This window comes from Anas acuta, chromosome 11, assembly GCF_963932015.1.
Source record: "Anas acuta chromosome 11, bAnaAcu1.1, whole genome shotgun sequence".
NCBI classification, from domain to species: Eukaryota; Metazoa; Chordata; class Aves; order Anseriformes; family Anatidae; genus Anas; species Anas acuta.
In genome coordinates, this window is record NC_088989.1 from 13,620,878 (window position 1) to 13,639,560 (window position 18,683).

Sequence of the window (18,683 nt, forward strand, 5' to 3'; positions counted from 1 at the left end):
GGCACAAATGAAAGACATTACCAGGAAAATTACTGGTCTTACAATTTTCACAAGACATTTTGCACGTTCTTGGCATAAGCAGGAATATCTAAAAGCAATGCAACCTGGCAGGCAAGTCCAGTTCTCTGTAGTAAAGTAATGGCCTTTTCCAGGAGCCTAAACCAGGCATGCTTACACATAAGGGCACAACCCTTTCCTGGATATATCAACCAAACTGGGGTACAAAGTAACAGATGGTTTGTGCAAAGCGGTGGAGTTCCTATGAAGATATTTGTTGCTGTGGGTCTTCCTTCATGCTAGGCTGATTTGCATCTGCAGGAAGCAGGAAGAGAGGCTGCCAACAGGTGTAAAAATGAGCTGGGTTAGAGGAGCTTCTGTGGAAACATCCCCAGAGTCCCTGAGCATGGGCTGATTAGTCAGATAGCATTTTTGTTGCACACAAGATGTGGATTGCTCTTCAATATAATAAAATACCGTGACTCTTCACAGGAACAAAGCTTGTGCTATTTCTGTCCTGAATGAAGAAACAGCCATATTTCAGCGCTGGCCTGCCCTAAGAAAGCCAGGCAGCTTTCAGCTGCTTCCTTTTAGTAGAACCCTTTGCCTGTTGATTTCTCCAGCTGAAAGAGCCTGAAAGCACATGCAGAAAGGAAAGATTTGGTTTATCTGAATGTGTAGACACTCCATATTTCTCCTGGTAACATTAATTCTTGTTTAGATCAACTTTTCTGAGCCTTTGCTATTTTCAACTTGGCTGCCTTTGGCTTTGTTGCTTTTCCAGTAGCATGGCTCTGCCATCATGCCAACTTTGGGGAGACACCAGAAAATTGACTTTCTTTGGGCTCCTTTTCACAGCCACAGCCTTCCGGGGCCTGCAGGGGCTTTTTAGCAACACGCTCCTTCAGCTGTTTGCACTGCTTTCTCTCAAATCTCCTGCAGCTGTTGAGCTGGAACAAGCCAGAACCACCCAGGTCTTTGCCCACCAGCCACTCAAAACCAGCCTTTGTTCTTCTCCAGCCCACGCCTTCTGCCTCCCATAGCTCTCCATGCTCCTCAGCAATGAGTGCAGCGCTCATTGGGCTCCTGCCCAAATGCAAAGGAGAAGCAGCCCACAGGCTGGAGGACAGTATTCTCCACTGCGAGGTTCATTTTGGGGCCTCATGCTGTTCTCAGCCAGGTATGAGGGGCTGTGCTGCAGTGCCCTGCCCTGGGTACCGCCCCGTTAGTGGCACGGCACTTGCAAGGGAGTTTTGTTAACAAAAATCATCTCCTCCCTGCTGCTGCTCTGGGACTCCTTTCCTAGAGAACCACGGAGGAAAACATTCTCATAGGCTCCCAAACAAGACTGTGGGAAACCATTAGAGGACCACCAGCATTCAGATAACAACGTGGAAAAACAAACACCGCATCTACCCACTCGCGTGAAAGTGGCTTGTGCATTTCAAGTGGATGACTCAGTTTGAGAACACTTCTGCAACAAAGACAGAGAGACTGCAACTACAACAGGTGCTGCTGATTCCAAGACCACAGGAGAAGAACCACCCAAAAAAATCTGCTTGGACATTAAATTGCTCTCTTAAATGCTGGCCATTTCTGGTCACGTATAAATATTTCCAGGAAATCTCTGTGCTAGCTCAGAACCATCCATCTCCAGGGCTGGTCACAGAGGGACACAAGTTACTGATTACAAACGTCCACATGCAATTTCCTTAAAGCAGAACTACTGTCAGCATTTATTAACTTCATTAATGTTTATCACCAGCAATTTCAAGCTTGGAGTTATTAGAGAAGTTCTGCTTTATGCGCTCCACAGTGAAAGTATTTTGAGAGTGCTTGCCAAAGCTCTTGTTTAAGTACAACTGATTTCTGTTTTTGCCACAGGTATATTAAAAAAGAGACGTTGGTATTACTTCAGCTTTATATCCTACTTCCTGACCCTTGCCACATTGCGTTGGTTACTTCATATACCTCTTCTGGAGGCAAATAATCTGCACGTTTATTGTAGTAGTTCACAATTAAAAGATAGCATTAAAACTAATGCCATGACCTAGAGAAACTAATTCCTCCTCCAGATGTTAGTATCTCTCTATAATCAGAGAGATCTATAATTATGAAACTAAGTTCTTTTTGGAAGTAAATTTAGTTGACAAGCAAAACAGAATGTATACCCTAACCAGCACATTAAGAAAAAAAGAAAATACTGGTATAAATTGGATGTTTAATTGAATTTGTAACTATGTGTATATTAAAAACAAGAAGAAAACACAAAACAATGCACAGGAATAAAACATTTCATAGATCTGCATCAACTGGCTGTGATATTAGCTGTCCTTGCCTTCATTTACAGCTTTCCCATGAAAACCAAACTTCCCCGACAGGTATAAAAGAACTACAACGCAGTGGGTCCTGTAAGCCCACTGCCATGGCCAGGACTTTTCCTTTCCAGAAGTCGTGAGTGACTGAGATACCCAAAGTTGTTTTGAAAGTGTTCTTCAGATAGTCTTGGTATTTTTCCATCCTTTTCTGAAGCAATCCAGTGAAAAACTGTGCTTCCCCGGTTCCCTGAAGATGTCACCACTGGAAACTGGCAATCACAGCACAAATTACAGCAGAGCACAGCAGAACCACTTTCAAACCTCATCTTGGGAGATGAAGTACTTCTGGCCACGCATTGCAGTGCTCATACACAGAGCACAATACGCCCTGTAGGACAGCCATTCCCTACCTCTGCAGAAGAATCTGACCAGCGCCACAGCTAGCAAATAGCAACAGGGGCAGAAGGTGCTAGAAAGAGATGCCAGTCCCAGGCACAGTGAAACTGGGACAACAGCAGACATCCAAAGGCTGTGATCTTTGTTGTGTAGGACACCCTGCCTCATCTCAGACTGATGAGTTTCAGACAGCAAGCATCTGCTAACTCCATCATTGCTTAAAGCAATCTTAACCCTCAGCCCTAAAGATTAACATGAAATTAAAGAAACTCTAATGGAAAATAAGAGAAAACATTTTGACAGCCTAGATAATTAACCTTTGAAATATGTTGGGTAAATTCTCCCCAACATGTCACTCTAAACTGAAATGGCAGGCCTTTCAAAAGGGCTTACTTGCAGACACCATTTACAGGATTCGATTCACCAGAGAGAAATGGCCTTCGCTACAGAAAAATGCTATTTTTGATAAAACAAAGACTTGATGATCATTGAGGCCTTATAGTGTCTAAAAACAGACAAATGAGTTGGTTGCTGAGGTGCCTCATCCCTGAAACATGCTGAGCACCTCAGTGCCTCTAGCATTCATCCTCACAACTCCCATTTTGCAGAGAACAGCGATCATCCCAAATTCCCAACGGAGGACTACGGCAGAGTGGAGCAATGAAGTCTCATCTGCACCTCTGCCACTGCTTTAGATGATGGAAGTGGGTCCCCCAGGCTCCAGACAGGGGCAGACCTACAGTTGGCGTGTCCAGTGTGAGGGCAGCTCACCTCCTGCTTAAAAGCAGAAGTCAGAGAAATCAGAATCAGATTCCTATATCACCTAAACAATCAGTGCTTGGCTGCTCTCGAATTGCCTTTTTGTTCCGAATGTGGTATATACAGACTGTAAAAATAATTAAAACACCAACAAAGTGCCATTTTGAGGAGCAAGTGAAATTATAAGTTAAGAAATGATTTCAGAAATGTGACCTGATTTCATGTTTACCCACAGCACGCTAACCACTGGATAGGATGAACGTTCAGCTGTGGGCTTATTAAAATTCAGATTGCTGCTTACAGTATGTGTCATTATTGTCAGTAACAACACAGCCCACACTGAAAGTTTTGCTAACCAGTGCTACAGGTACTGGCACAACTACTTCTGCCCTGGAGCCTTGTGCATATGAACAAGAGTGTAAGCATGATACGTGTTAGAGAGGGGAAACGGAAGATTTTGAAGATCTTCCCCAGTCTGTGCTCCTTCCTCAACTAGCTAGCTTTAAAAGGATTGAAGGGAGTGAATAGCAGCCAGACAAAACTAGAGAAATTAAAATCCTCTCTTTTTACTAGCAACGGCACAAAGGTAGAAGGGAAGGAGTGGACTGGATGCGGTTGAGACAGCCCCCACAAGACTCGGAGTGTTGGCATCTGCTAGCAGGGGCAGACTGCATGTCTCACGCAATAGATGGCTGCGTACAGATGCTCAAGTAGCCGAGAGAAAAAGCCAAAAGTCACGAGGAAAGGTGAGCTCAGGAGCCACTGCTTTCCCTTGCAGCGAAGCTTAGCCAGAGCTAGAACTGCCCCACAGCTGTCCTCTCCTCTGCAGCTTGCAGGGCTGCCTCACACCTTTCCAGGGTGCACCAGCAAGTCTTGGTGCGCTCCAGGGCCCTTTTGTCATCTGCTACAGGTAGACATCAATTCAGGCTGAGCAACAGGCTAGGCTCAGGAACGGGGCCAGCTCACAGCTCTGTAGTGACTGGTGTGAATAAATCCCAACCTGCGTGCTGCAAATTTCCTCATACAGCAAAAAGAACTTCCCCTTCTCCCCCATTTCATAGGATTTTACACAAATATGCAGGAGGACATCAAAAGCACCAGCTACTTTCAAACCTGTGCATTCACAAGGACAGTAAGCTAAGTGCAAAGCCAAATATCTGGAAGGGTTTTTACATTGCACTGAGCTGGAGGTGATGCAGACATCAAACGATTTGTTTTTCAGGGACATAAATACTGTTGCTTAGCACTAACAGAGTGGGGACAAGGTGGCAGCTATTTAGGCCTTCTGTACCTTTCCCAGAAGAGTATTTAAAAATCTGTGGGGGGGAGGGGGAAAGGCAGGGCATCTTTGTGAGTGAGAGAGCATTTCTGTTCCTGAAGAGCAGAAGTGCAGCTTGCAAAGACCAGAAGGGACTCATTACCTGCAGTTCCACTCAGGGGACAAATATTTGCTTCCCACCCTACTTGATTTCCAGCCCTCAGAGATTCTCAAGCTTTTGTCTCTCAGCCAAGCCACTCACAGCCTGCTCTCACCTTGCTATTCCAGGAAGCCTTGCTTCACTGCCAGGTTTGCCCTAAGTTCACACCGTCATTTATTTGTTGTCTCCCTTCCCCCCCTGCCCCCCATTTTCTCTGAGGAGCGAAATAAATGCAAAACTTTGCAAACACCTCCAGCTTCCCGTGAGCCTCTGCCTCACCCCTCCACCCACAGCTCCCATTCCTGCCCACCCCCCCAGCACACACTCCTGTTCTGACAGGTTCTTGGTATTGCCTCCCCCTCCCTGCGGCCAGGTCTCTAGCTCGCTGTATTTCTTGGAACCGCAGCTGCACAGAGACAGCGTGAGGACAGCGCCTGCCAGCACCCAAACCACAAGCTCCACAGCTGCACAGCTCCAACCAGCAGACAGCACAGGGTCAGGCAGCTTTCAGCACTGAGACAGTCGGGAGGAAACAGCAGAGATTCTCGCTGCACAGCAGCGGCTACAGAGCTGCGTGGAGGTCCCGAGGCGAGGCAATCACGTGCTGCGGGCCAGCTTCAGTAAATGAGATGTCTGATGTTTCTGTGATTAGAAGTACAGGGCTAACAAAAGCAAGAGGATGGGAGGGAGGGGAAAAGGCGAGGATGGAGCTCACAAATTCACGCTGTGTTCCCTACCAGCACCTTTTTTTCCCCTGCACACTCCAGGGAAAGCAGGGAAGACGAGGTCCCAGGGGTGGGAGCCTGGCCGGGGTGAGAGGCGCTGACTTGCAAGGTTAGCAGAGGGGACAAGGAAAGCGAGAGACCCATGAAAACCTGGGTAACCTTCTCTCTGCTCTCGCACACTTCCTGGGAATGTTTTCCTTATTTGTGTGCTTTCCAGAAACTTCTGTTCTCAGAATTCAGGACTTTCCATAGAGCCTGATCTGATATTAACCAAACCACCCCTCCCCTCCTGTTTGTCCACTTGGCTGCCAACCAGCACATGACAAAACACCAGGAAGCCAAGCTGCAAACGTACCTCCATGGCAATGGCCACAGAAGATCACTGCCACACACCCTCTGTCCAAACCCAGGCCACCAAGCCAGCCCAGGGAGTCAGGGGCAGGCTTGAGGCTACAGCGTGCATGTCCTGGGCTCTACTGCCTGGCACCACAGCAGTAAAAAGAAAATATGGCACAAAGCCTGTCCAACTCCCCTCGGGGTGTTGCAGAACTCCACTGAGACAGGCATGTGTATAGGAAGTGAAACACTGGAATGACTCGTGAAGAAGTCATCGGTCCTGAAAGAAAAGGTGGCTTTAGGTTGAAGCGATGGCAAACAGCTAAACACACATCTAACACAGAGGAAGGGGTTGGCTTCTGCCACGCAACAGAAAAAAAAAAACAAAAAACAAAAAAAAACAGAAAAAGCTCCCAATGGGCCTGGGCACATGCCAAGCGCTCTTCTGCCTGTTGGAGGAGAGGCTGTGACAGCACCCAGGAATGAATTCACGAAAAGGCACCAGCCTTTGCCATCCATTTGTGCTAGCACCCAACAGGAATTGCTGCAGCTGCCACGTCCAGACTCAGCCATGCCCCACAGGGGCAAGGCGAGGGCCAGGGGCACTGCCAAGCGCCGCTCCTCACGCCTCCACCACAAGCCTCTCTAACCAGGCGCAGCCCTGCAGAACTGAGATGTTTTCTTTCCCTGCAGCTACTGGCAGTGACTGCCAACACACACAGCATCTGGACAGATGCGCGGGTCCAGCTTGCTGTCCCTAGCTTTGAAATCCCATTTATGTGGGTGTCAGAAAGGCACGGCAGGGGCTAGGGGGGAGCCAAACGGATTTTTTTGCTTGTCCATGTGGGAAACCTCTCGAGTCCCAGCCATCCTGTTCCAGCCATTCCTGAGTTTGTTTTTCCAGTTCTAGTCCTAGATCTTGCTCTAACCACTGATGAGCTTCTCAGCTGAAACCCTCGGGAACCGAGGCCCTTTTTTAATCAGAACAGATAGACCAGAAAGCTGAAGACTTTGGGGAGTTCTGTCAGGGCAATCAAGGCCTTAACAGCACACATCTGTGAGAACGTGGTAGCAAAGCCTGTGTGAGTTCACCTGAGGAACAGGTTTGTGCATAAGTTAGAGGGGGAAAGATAAAAAAGCTGTTGCTTTTCCCCAAGGATTTTAGCTTTGTATTTACATTTCTGAGTCTGCTGTGCAACTCACTAGCTTAGAGGCAATACTCCGCACTGTCACAGCCTTTTTGTCTTGCATAGGAAGCCAGGAGAAACTACTGCCATAGTCCCTCTTGGCCAGTCAAGCCAGGAACAACTGTTTCTTTCTACACTTCTGTTTGAACGAGAAGAAATCTGCCATGACAAAACATCTTGTCCTGATTTTAAAGAAGCCAGCAAGAGAGGTACCAGCTATGCTGTCTTAGGAGACAATTATACCCTCCGTTAACAACATACACCTTTTCTTCTCTTAGCATTTATAGTGCTTCTTATACACTTGTCTGTGAAACTGATGAGACTTCTGCTAACAAATTTCTGCTCTCTTTGCCACATAATTAACCCTTGAGCTTATTGTTGACGAGCTGCAGTCTTTCACAACAAGGCAGATTTTTTTCAGTTGCCAATCCACCTTCTGTTTCTTCTCCTGACCTAGTTTTCCACTTCTTTCTCAACCAGTCAGTAAGATAACTGGACGTATTATTTCATCAGCTATTCCTTTATTGCAGTTTACAGACATTATTTAACCCTGTTGCTTGTACTTGGCAGTCCCCCAGTAACACACGCGAGGACCACATTAGCCTGCTGGGCAGCCCACTGAGAACGGATGCTGATGGTGAGCCGTTCCCCAGCACCTCCCCACATCTTTCTCCAGGCTCTTCTGCCAGATGAAGCCCCTCTGCCACAAGGCACAGGCTGCGTTATTTCTCTCTTTGTATATGAGCTGCTATGATGATAGCTCAAAGGGCAGTTCTGATTACTTTACAACAATAACAGGCTGCCTTTGTAATTCCCATTCCTCGGCCTCTGGGCCACAGTCCACTTTTTCAGAAGATATTGTTTTCCCTCAAAAATACTGATAAAATATTACCTGTGGGCAAAATCTGCTCTCCAGGAGGCCACAAGAGAAATGCTACAACTTCAGCATGTTTGTTTACAGCTATGTTTTGATAGATGGCATTTAATTTTTGATCCATTAAATAATGCTCTATTGCATTTCTGTTTAATACACCTTCTAGGAGTCTAATGAAATTTCAGGAAAGGACCCTAAATCATGTATGAGGACACTATCATCCTTTTCATTTCCCAAACTGGGAAGCCAGAGATACAGTGAGAAGTGGCTTTCCTTTGAAGAGAACACTGGTCAGAGGCAAAACCATGAAAACATCCACCCCCCTAAAACTCCCACCAGTCTCCTGACCGATGGCTGTACTCACAAGACCCTGTGACTTTTTGAACTTTCTGAAACAGAACCATCTGTGGCACTGAAATTAGGGAAATGAAAGGTGCTTCTGCATCAGAAGCTCCCTTTAGCACTGATTAAACCAGCTGACGTGTGCACTGCTTTGACGCGTAGACCTGGTGGAAGCCCCCCGCTGGGGGATCAGTATATTTGCAGATAGATGTTAGGAAGCAAAAATCCTCCCTTCTCTGTATGCTTGACCTTCTTGAAAGGTTAATGATTATGCTTAGCTAGAAGTCAGGTTCAACTTCATGAAAGGTTTCTCTGAGCAAACCTTTACTTCAAGTGCTTTCACAGAACACCCCAGCACAACGCCTGCTGCTCAGCTGACCAAGGCAGGTAAACAGCAGAGGTTTCAGTGTGCTGAGCACGCTGGCACAAAGGAAACTATCTTGAGAAGCAAGTTAAAAATTTAAAAATCACAGATGGAAAAAGGATTAAGACATGACAAGACTAAAAATTGCACGTGTTACATAGTTCAAAGCTCTTTACTGTTAAAAGAGCAGGCAGCATCTAAAACAAAGAAAATACTTTTCCCATTTACAGTACCACATTGGAAAGATTCACTGTCTAACGATGTCGTGGAGGCTACGGAGACAGACAGACTCAAAAGAGGATTAAACAAACTAATGGAGGACAGATCCATTAGTGATTATGAAGCAGAATGGCCCCAAATCCAGCTTTGGCTGAGAACAGCCCTTCACTGCTGCCTCTCAAAAGGAGGGGGGATCCTTTTCCGCCTGGTTATTTTTTTCCTTATAATTTTGTTCCTACCATCTGCTACAACCCCCAGTAAGACTCGGTATATTCAATTAAACAGACCAGTATAATCTGACCCAGTAAGCCTTTTTTCATGTTTTTAATATGACCTTCCATGATCTGACAGGAGGCTGAAGCCACAGTCTCTTTTGCATGATTACCAAGAAAAGCATTCAGCATGGAACAGACTCGGCATTTCTGTCCCTAGGACGTCAACCAGGCTAATCACACCTCTGCACCCTACAGCATGCTTTCCCCCTTCCCTTTGCAGGGCAACACACTGTTCTCACGGCAGTCACCACAACAAAACCAGGATGGAAAAATCTGCGTGGTCTGAGCTCATGCTGAGATCACAGCGGGTCAAGGAGGTGTCACCAGGGGACTCCCGGGTGGCCTGAGGGACAGAAGGGGTGGCAGGGCAGTGACAAGCCTCGCAAGCACAACGGGAGCTCTCCTCCCAGCAAATAAACCACCACAATGTTCAAGAGCCTGACTCTACCCACACAGTAGTGGCAGGGGATAAAAGGAGACCATTTCTGTTTCACGCAATGAATAAGCTTTCATTTGCTTTAAACAAACAAACAAAAAAAAACATCTGAGAGAGGAGGGGATCAGGAGGCACCAGAAATCACCCTACAATAACGTACAGGACATAGAACCGACAGAAATGCTGTGAGCCTAAGCCTGGAGTGCCCTCTAGGGGTAATAAAGCAGATAAGCCGCATACCCCAAACAACTTCCTTGGGAGAAATCCTGGACCAAAATAAACCTTTCCTTAATGAAGTCATGGTGAGGACTGATTTAGCTGTTATTTACTTGGACTGAAAAAAAAAAAAAAAAAAAAAAAAGGACTTATCTATCCACAGCTCGCTCTTTGTGTTCTCCTCTTTGTCCTATTTTTCTCTGATCCACAAGGCTGCTGTGACAGTAATTTGGCCTGAATTTTAGAAGGTGTTGCTTTGGAAAAAGGGCTTTCTTCTGCATTAACTGTGACTGAACAGCATTGAGACGTGGATCCCTTGACACTACAACAATAAGTGCATAACCAAGGTAACTTGTGAGACGGAGCACAATGAGAAGCTTTGTCCTGAACACACACACAGCAAAAGCCTGGCTCCGGTGACTCTGGGTGCACCACAGAAGTTACCCCAAGAGTCCCCTGCAGTCATCACTGGTGGCCTTGGGAGACGGCACACGCTGGACTCCACACAGCCCTGCAAACCCCCAGCGCTGGCAGCAGCGAGCCCAAAGCTCTGCTCACAGAGGGCCGGGTAGCTGGAGGAAAGTGAGCCTGGAGACGGTGCAACAACTCTCCCCCAAGGCTGCGCAGCTTTGTCATCCCGCTCTTCAGCAGACCTGCTAGTTTTGCACTCTGGGCTCCCTGTCCCATCCCCACCCCAATTCCCATGGAACAGAGCCACATGTGCTGAAGAAGATATCCCCGGGGGAGCAAGCGGCAGAGGGCTCAACTACCAGAGAGAGAGCTAAACAGACTGCAAAGGGGCAAATTCCACACAGGGCAAAATTAAAGCAGACAACCAAGCCTCTCTCTGCTTGTGTCTCTTTGTCCAGAGAAACAATGGTGGTGGTTTGTGCTGTACTGCATTTGCCTTCATAGCATTACCGATACACCTAGGAGCTCATAGCAAGAGCCAGAACCCTTCCGTTTTAACCACAAAATAAAAAATGCATGATAGAGATGCCTCCTCATCCTTTTAGTCTTTGAATTATCAGACAGGAGCATTTGTAGAAGCTACAAAAATATAACTAGAAGGCAAATGTTGCAGCTGCTTGTGTACCTGCACTGGAAAAGTCAACGTAGGGAGCTACAGTTACTCAGCCAAGGACAAGATGTGTCATGCAGCTTGTGTGTGCAGTCACAGATAAGCAACTTGAACCTGAGATATCAATGTTGGTAATGAGCTGTTTCCTAAAGAACACGCATTACTTACCGTTATTGTTTGATTAAGAGTTTCAGCACTAGAGGCTGCAAACGAATCTCAAATAGAAAGAAAGCAACAGATGAAACTTACTTTGTTATTTTGCAGAGGAGATATTTCTATTACAGTTTTAAAGTTCAGGGAAATCTGGAAAAATGACTCTTACTAAACAAAGCACAAGCAAACCCCAACCCAAAGAACCACACAAAGCTCTGAGTCAGAGATGACCAATGCAGCAGAGGGCAAGGATCCGGACACCAGCTCCATTTTGTGCAACTGGTTATGCACAGTACATGGTTCCTGGAAGCACCACATGCCTAAAGCAGTGTCCCGCCAGGTGCTGATGGATAGCTGGATCTTGGCCCCATGCTCCTCCTGTCCAAGAAAACTCCCTAACACCAGATCACAAGAACACAAGAACGCTTCCTGTGTGGTGACGACAACTCATCCCAAGCCCCAGGGTTTACTGTGCTGTGAATATTTCTTCCTAAATAGGATGAAGATCAGTGTAACAGCTTTGCGATCGCCAGCTGCAGACATTACTTAACGCTGTTGAAGACATCACAGGTATGTCCCTAAAGCAAAACACACCCATGAAATATGGAGCAGAGCACAGAATTCTTCACCATGCCTCCATGATGATTAAGTCCAGAAAAAAGCAAAAGTCTGATCCTTCTTCTACTCTTTTCCCTTGTACGATCATAAGCAGGCTTCATCAGCTGCATCCACATCTACTTTCAGATTAAACAACGCAGTGGAAAAAACAAACAAGCAAACAACTCTGCAGCCCTCTCTCAAACCAACAGAGCTTTCTACATCCCTCACCTCCAGCTCTGACAAATGCCAGTGATTGTGCCTTCCACGTAAGTCTGGAAAATTGAGATCATTTTTTTTTTGGCACCAGTGCACAACACATCTCTCCACAGAGGACTTCACTGATGTTCACAGGAAATGCGACAAAAGCTTCAGAAACTTGATGAACTGTGTCAGTAGAAAAGCGGCCCTAGGAAAAGGTTAGGTGGGATGTATTTTTCATCAGTGTAAGAAGGAATGCAGCCAAGGTTGGGCTGCTGAGAAGGCACATGCCAAAGCATCTGGGGCACTAGCAGCATATAAAATGTTCCTAATGCTACCTAGAAGTCTGAATTTAACAGTTCTGTTGCAATAAGACTGTTCACCTGCATGGTGCTACATCAGGGAATCATCCTGCCTGTGAACTTGCACAGTGAGTTTCCCTAACCCTGTTAAAAGCACTAGGAACTGCAGGCAGCCAGCGTGAGAGTGGTCATCTCTTGAATTCACATCTCCATTACTTCATGCCATCCTCTCAGAAACGTTTGTGGCTTAGTTTAAGAGTGGCTGATTTTGGTTACCTCTGTATTACCTGGAAAGTTTAAAACATCCCAGTGGAACTTAAGACCCTGCCCCACTTTTTACACTCCAGCTGACCCATTGCTTTACACATACAATAGACTGGAGGATCTCCAGAGACTGCTGCCAGCCTCAACCACCTGTGCTTCCATGAAAAGGTCCTCAGACACCAGAAGGGCACAAGTAGCCAAAGCAAAAGCACTACAGCGATGTAGGAACCCAAACGCATTTAGCCATTTGCTCAAAAGCCTGCTGGAATCCTAATGCAGGGTACCTTATCTACTTCACAGGTCTCAAGACCAGGTGACTCTTTCCTGATATGCTATATCATCTGAAGGGAAAACAGGAGCAGGAATTCACTGGGAGTGCAGCATAAGCCACCAGATGCAGGACCTGCAGCCATTCTGGCCTGGGCTCACAGACCTAGACTGCAGGGCTGCTTGTTCCAGCCCTTCCTAGCTCTCACCCCTTTCACCTCTGTTTTACTCTAGATGAGCTCTTCTTTCACCTTTTTTTCCCTGGCTTTTTTCCCATTCCTTCTCTCTTGCTACATGGCTAATTTCTTCCCAACCAAGCAGCCCTCCTCTGCTCCCCATGAAAAAGGCCAAGGTGTACTACATCTGCTAACCTCCCGCTTCCAGTGTCTTGCCTGCCGAGATGGTTTGCTGAGGCAGAAACTCTGTTTGTCAAGTCAATGCACAGTGAAGCTTCATTCCTGAGCTATCATCATACACTTCCGGCCTTTCATAATAAATGAGCTAAAAATGCGCCTTCATGGTAAGTATCATGACACATCAGATAAAGTTTGCCCACAAACACAAGGTTTGGGTTAAGCTGTTTACGCTGGATGTTTGCCCCGGGGTACATTAAGTGGTTTCAGACGCAGCGTGTTGCAGAGCTGCATTTCAGTTTGTGCCAGCAGGGATGCTTCTACCAAAATCCCACATGTGGGCACCATTAGCCATGTTCACAGGCATTAGTAACCCTGGCTTCCATGGTACACAATAAGCCTTTGTTTGAAGCCTGGCCCTGTGTAGCGAGAATTAGAGCACAGCACCAGAGGAAGCCTTGTCAGCAGATGGTTTGACTTGCACAACATGCAAGTTCTCTTTGCTTTTAGTGCTCACATTGCAATCAGGAATGAATGGGGAGCTTGAGGCTGGAAACGCACTCTTGAATCAACCGGAGTAGAAATACTGTCAGTAAGAACAACACCAACCACCTTGGGCTCCGACCAGCAAGTGCTCCTCAGAGCCCTAGCTCCAAACATCATCAGCACAGTGACCAAATGCCACCACAGAGAGCTCACACCTCCTCCGGGCACAAGGTGTCACTACCACGATTCGGGGCCCAGCAGCTACTCAGTGAGATGCTGCTGGCACCCCACACCAAACCAAGACTCAGGTTCCGAATAGCCTTCCACAGGCTGACGACAGGATTTCAGTGGTATAGATGACCGGATTTCAGTGGTTTTGGCTGGAACCCACTCACAGATTTCAATAGCAACCTCTTCCTCAATGAGCATAACAGAGCACTGATTTTCTTTGCCTTTTACTTTTATATAACTAGAGGTGTCAGTTGAAGGACCCTGCAGACTGCATCAGCTCTTTAGTGAACAGCTTCTTTCTTCAAACTTCCTCAATACTTCTTTCTGCTTCCCCAAAAAAGCAGACTGGGGGCCTCATGTCTCCAAAGCCCACTCAGTCCTTGGCATCTCCTCTGACATTGTCAGTAGAGGACATTCTGTCTGAATGATCCCTTACTGTTTTTAATTTAAGAATACAATAGTTCAGTTGGAAGGGACCTACACGGATCATCAAGGCCACGTGTGTGAGCACTTCAGGGCTAACCCAAAGTGAAAGCACATTACTGAGGGCGTTAACCAAATGCCTCTTGAGCACTGACAGCCACGGGGCATCCAGCATCTCTCCAGGAAGCCTGTCCCAGTGTTTGGTCGAACTCATGATAAAGAATTTTTCCTAATGACCAGCCTGAGCCTCCCCTGCTGCAGCTTTGTGCTGTTCCCACGCGTCCTGACACGGGGAAGAGACGGGTGCCTGCCTCTGCATTTCCCGTCCTCAGGGAGCTGCAGAGAGCCAGGTGGTCGCCCCCGGCCTCCTTTTCCCCAAACCAGACAACCAGAGTGTCCTCAGCCTCTCCTCACAGCACATGCCCTCCAGCCCTACTACCAGCTTTGCTGCCTCCTCTGGATGTTTTCATGCACCTTAACATTACTTTTACGTTGCAAAGCCCAGCACCATTTGCAAGGTGAGGCCACACCAACCCTAAATACAGGGGAAGAATCACCTCCTTTGACCACCTGGTTGTTCTGTGTTTAACACACCCAACACAGCTTTCTTTTTACTGCACTGTCCCCTAGGCACAAGGCTACCAGTACATTGCACCAGTCACCAAACAGCAGTCAAACAATCAGAGAAATGACAATTAGACTGACACAGCCTTAAACTTCTGGGACTCCTAATTGGACAGACTATGGAAATTACTCCATCTCCAAAAGTTAGCATGCACTGCAAAATTAAAACCAATACTCAGAACAAAACTAAAAAAAAAGGAGCAAACAACAAAAAAGAACCAAGAACTCTTGAGGAGTAGTAAACAAAGACTTTGTCACTAGGATGTTCATGGGCTGAAAGCTAGGCTAATATCTGGGAATATGTCACCATGTACTTCCTATGCTTTTCCCTAGCAGCAAGGACACCGGGTAAAATGAAGTTTTACCTTGATCACATACAGCTGTCCTTTGTGTTTTTACAATTGACGTTCACGTTTAACTCCAGCCCAGGTCAGAACTTACTGTGTGCCAGCCTAGGAAAGGAAACCACAGCTCAACACCCAGTGTTTGTCCAGAAACCACTGGGGAATCGTCAGACAAGCAACAGGTCCATTTCCTACCAGCCTGCACCATCTTAATCTGCATGTGGACAAGGAGGCTCTCTGGAGCCCAATATCTTTTTCCAGTAGTACCCCTCTACTTCGGCAGGATCTCACTAACAAACTTTGGACAACTTTGAGATTCTTGACCTCATATCGAAGTACTAAGCCACTGAGATATAGTAGGCAAGTTCTTGAACTTCTAGGAGTCATTCCCATAGCAGAAATAAGGAAAGCAAGCCAAGTCCTTCCATCAATGGATGTAATCAAGGGATATGCTAGCTTGCAACATCTCTTGCTCTGAGCCAGATGGCAAAAGTTCTAGGTCACAAGCTTAGGATGCCCCTGTTTTAGAAGCGATCTGACCTCTTTATCACAATGTAACCCCACCAAGCACATCTATAGCAACAAGGCACCCAGATTCAAGTCCCCCCTATGTTCCCTACTTTCATACCTCTGTCTCAGGCCGAGGAATAAATACTGGGGGTCTCATCTTCAGAGTCAGGTCCAGGAAGTCCCACTCACCAAGCACATACTGCACTGGCATTCTGTGGCAAGCAAAAGCAAACAAAACTGTACAACTATGCTCTGTAACACAGAAAAGTTCTCAGTACTGTGTTTAACCCCTCTGAGAGTGGCTATCTAGACAGCCCTGAGGCTCTCAACCGCATGTACAACATGTACACGCCCTCTCTCTAAGGGAGTTGTAGGAGCTCCATTTCCACAGATCAGTTTGCAGCAGACCTGGGGAACTACAGGCTAGTTGGCCTCACCTCGATGATAGGGAAGCTCATGGAGCAAATAATCCTGGATATTGTTTCCAAACATGTTAAGGACAGCATGGGTTTACAAAGGGAAAGTCACTCCTGGCCAACTGGAGTCCTGTCTGTGTCCAGTGCTGGGCTCCCAGCAGAGGGCAGACATGGATGCACTGGAGCAAGTCCAGCAAAGAGCCATTAAGAGGATTAAGGGATTGGAGCACCTGACATACAAGGAGAGACTGAGAAAGCCACAGTTAAATTCTGTAAGCACAGAAGGTCTTAATGAAAACATTAAGTCAGTATTGCCAGTTTCCTGCTCCTCTGTAACATCTCTTAAACCCTCTGTGCTCCCGCACAGGACAGATGACCCTAACCCAGCACAGGTGACTTGCTACCTGACAGCAACAGCAAATGCCTATCACTTGAGTTACCATGAGAAACTGATGCAGCACTAGCTGTAACATGACCTGTCAGCTACTGGTGGTCTTCAGCCCTCCCTCTGCTACCATTCTTCTGGCTGCATTAAGCCTGAGCGAAACTCTCCAAAGGAACAGAGGCAAGAGGATTCCCCTACCTTTCTAGTCGCCTGTGACACAGCTGCTGGATCTGCTCCTGCTGCACTGCTGTAAGTGGAGTACAGAGTTTTTCGGAGTTCATGCTCTGAAACTGAAGACATCACTTTAAAACCAGCCCATTTGTACAGCTTAGGCATTGTCTACATTGATGCAATGGCATTTTCCTGGCAGACCCAGCACACTGCCAAGCACACATGGCTGGGACCCTTGGAAACCCTGAACAACCAAGGAGAGGCTACCTGTATGTTTAAAAACAAACCTGTACAACTGTTTTGCTACTTTTTGGGGTTAGAAGTACAGGTAAAATTAAGATTCATTCCACCAAAGAAGTCAGAGCACAATGCTAGTGTATGTGCAATGGGTTACATTTCATTCCCTACAAAGAAAGTATTTAGGAGATCCCAACTACTTTATTGGCATTAATAAACTATACCCCACACTGCCATCTGAAGGAGGAAAAAGTTGTTTCACCTCCTATTTGTGAGATAAAAAGGGCAAGGGATTTGATCAAAACAATAAGGCAAGAGTCCACACAGACCTTAACCCTTTTCCATTACTTAACTGTTTTTGCTCCCAGGACAAAGGACACGATGTATTCGCTGGATTCTCGTGCCTCAGGGATCCCGTTTGTCTCAAACACCTTCTGCCAGTAGCCGACCACATCAATGGCAGTCACCAGCCCAGGTCTTGCACTGCAGCTCTGCCTCAAAGATGACTGCTTGGGGCCAAGGACAGGACTTTGGCTCAATCCCGCTGGCACACACTGAGGCAAAAGACCCAAGAACCTCCTGAGCAGCGGCTGGGTGAGGCACCTCATTCTTGCAAAGTCAGCTCCTGACTTCCACCTGGGTTCCTCCTTTCTGTCTGCTGATCTGATCACTGATGAGACTCACAGGACACCTGGTGTTGCACAAGCCCCCACGGCTAAGCATCAGCTGGTCACAGTCAATGGATTCTCCTCAGGGCACAGTGAAAAGGGCCCTGGCTTGCAGATTTGCTTGCCTAGAAAGAGGACAGAGAAGTCTGGCCTGAGTCCTCAGGGTAGCAAAAAGTCACGGGTTCCCTTCTGACAGAATGCAGACTGCTTGCATGACTCCCACCAACAGGTATAAAAGCAGCTACTCACACCCTAAGAGAAGCAAAGGATTACCCCCAACCAACCTCAGGTGGCAGCTGAACAGCTCTGCCATGGGAACCACTTTCCTAGGGCATCTGCCCATCCCCAAAGGCCAGAGCTACGAGGAGCCAGTCTGTGCCTGTGGCAAGGCAGCAGCCAGCATGCCTACAGCAAGCCACAGGCATGCCCCTCAGCTGCATCCCCAGGACACGTCACCCAGCTCCCTGCACAGAGGCCTCCAGTCTCTCCCAGCTCTTTTCTTCCTCTCCTGTTCAAAGCCCCCAAGCTTCTCACAGAAGACTCTGAGCTCACAGGTCGTGTTTTTTCCACGTTGTTTCCTTCCAAGGGGGGTACAGAGCAAGGGAAGGAGAAAACCTCACAAGGTGCACTCAGAGGGACGAGAAACACTTGAAAGCCACGACGGCAAACCCAGCCCAAGGGCAGTCAGCCTCTTAAAGAAGCACGGCCAGAGAGGAAAACACACATAAACACGCAAAAAGACAACCACTGAGACACCAGGAGACCAAACTTTATAAAACACGAGCTAAACACCGCACTTGAAGCTGCCTTTTAACAGCAGCCGGCCCATCTTCCCGCTGTGACCCTGCAGGAGCGAGGCCCCTCGCCCCCTGCCTCACAGCCCCGCGGGTCCCCTCAGCTCCTGCTCCCGCCTCAGCGCGCCCACAGCAGGGCGCGGGCTGGCTCGGCCCCCAACCGGGCCACAGCCGGCACCGAGCTCCCCGGGGGGCAGCCCGGAGCCTGCCCTGCCCGTGCTGCGGGGCAGAGCCGCGCTCCTGACTGGAACCGGGCGGCAGCGGGGGGTCCCCGGCCCCGTTCTTCGCAGGGCTCCGCCGCGCCCCCCCCGTCG

General features: G+C 47.6%; 1 protein-coding gene across 2 annotated transcripts in view; it reads right to left on the reverse strand.

Moving 5' to 3' along the window:
- HEMK1 (HemK methyltransferase family member 1) overlaps positions 1 to 18,683 on the reverse strand; it is a 32,145-nt gene that overhangs the window by 13,316 nt on the left and 146 nt on the right. The window contains exons 1-4 of one of the 2 annotated variants that reach the window (XM_068694772.1): positions 18,373 to 18,681; positions 17,261 to 17,700; positions 16,698 to 16,789; positions 15,817 to 15,910 (exon numbers count right to left, since the gene is read on the reverse strand). In XM_068694772.1, coding sequence (XP_068550873.1) covers positions 15,817 to 15,910; positions 16,698 to 16,789; positions 17,261 to 17,515 — 441 coding nt within the window. In that variant the 5' untranslated portion in view covers positions 17,516 to 17,700; positions 18,373 to 18,681. Of the gene's footprint in view, positions 1 to 15,816; positions 15,911 to 16,697; positions 16,790 to 17,260; positions 17,701 to 18,372; positions 18,682 to 18,683 lie in introns of those variants that run through there. The other variant, XM_068694770.1, reaches the window with a different exon arrangement.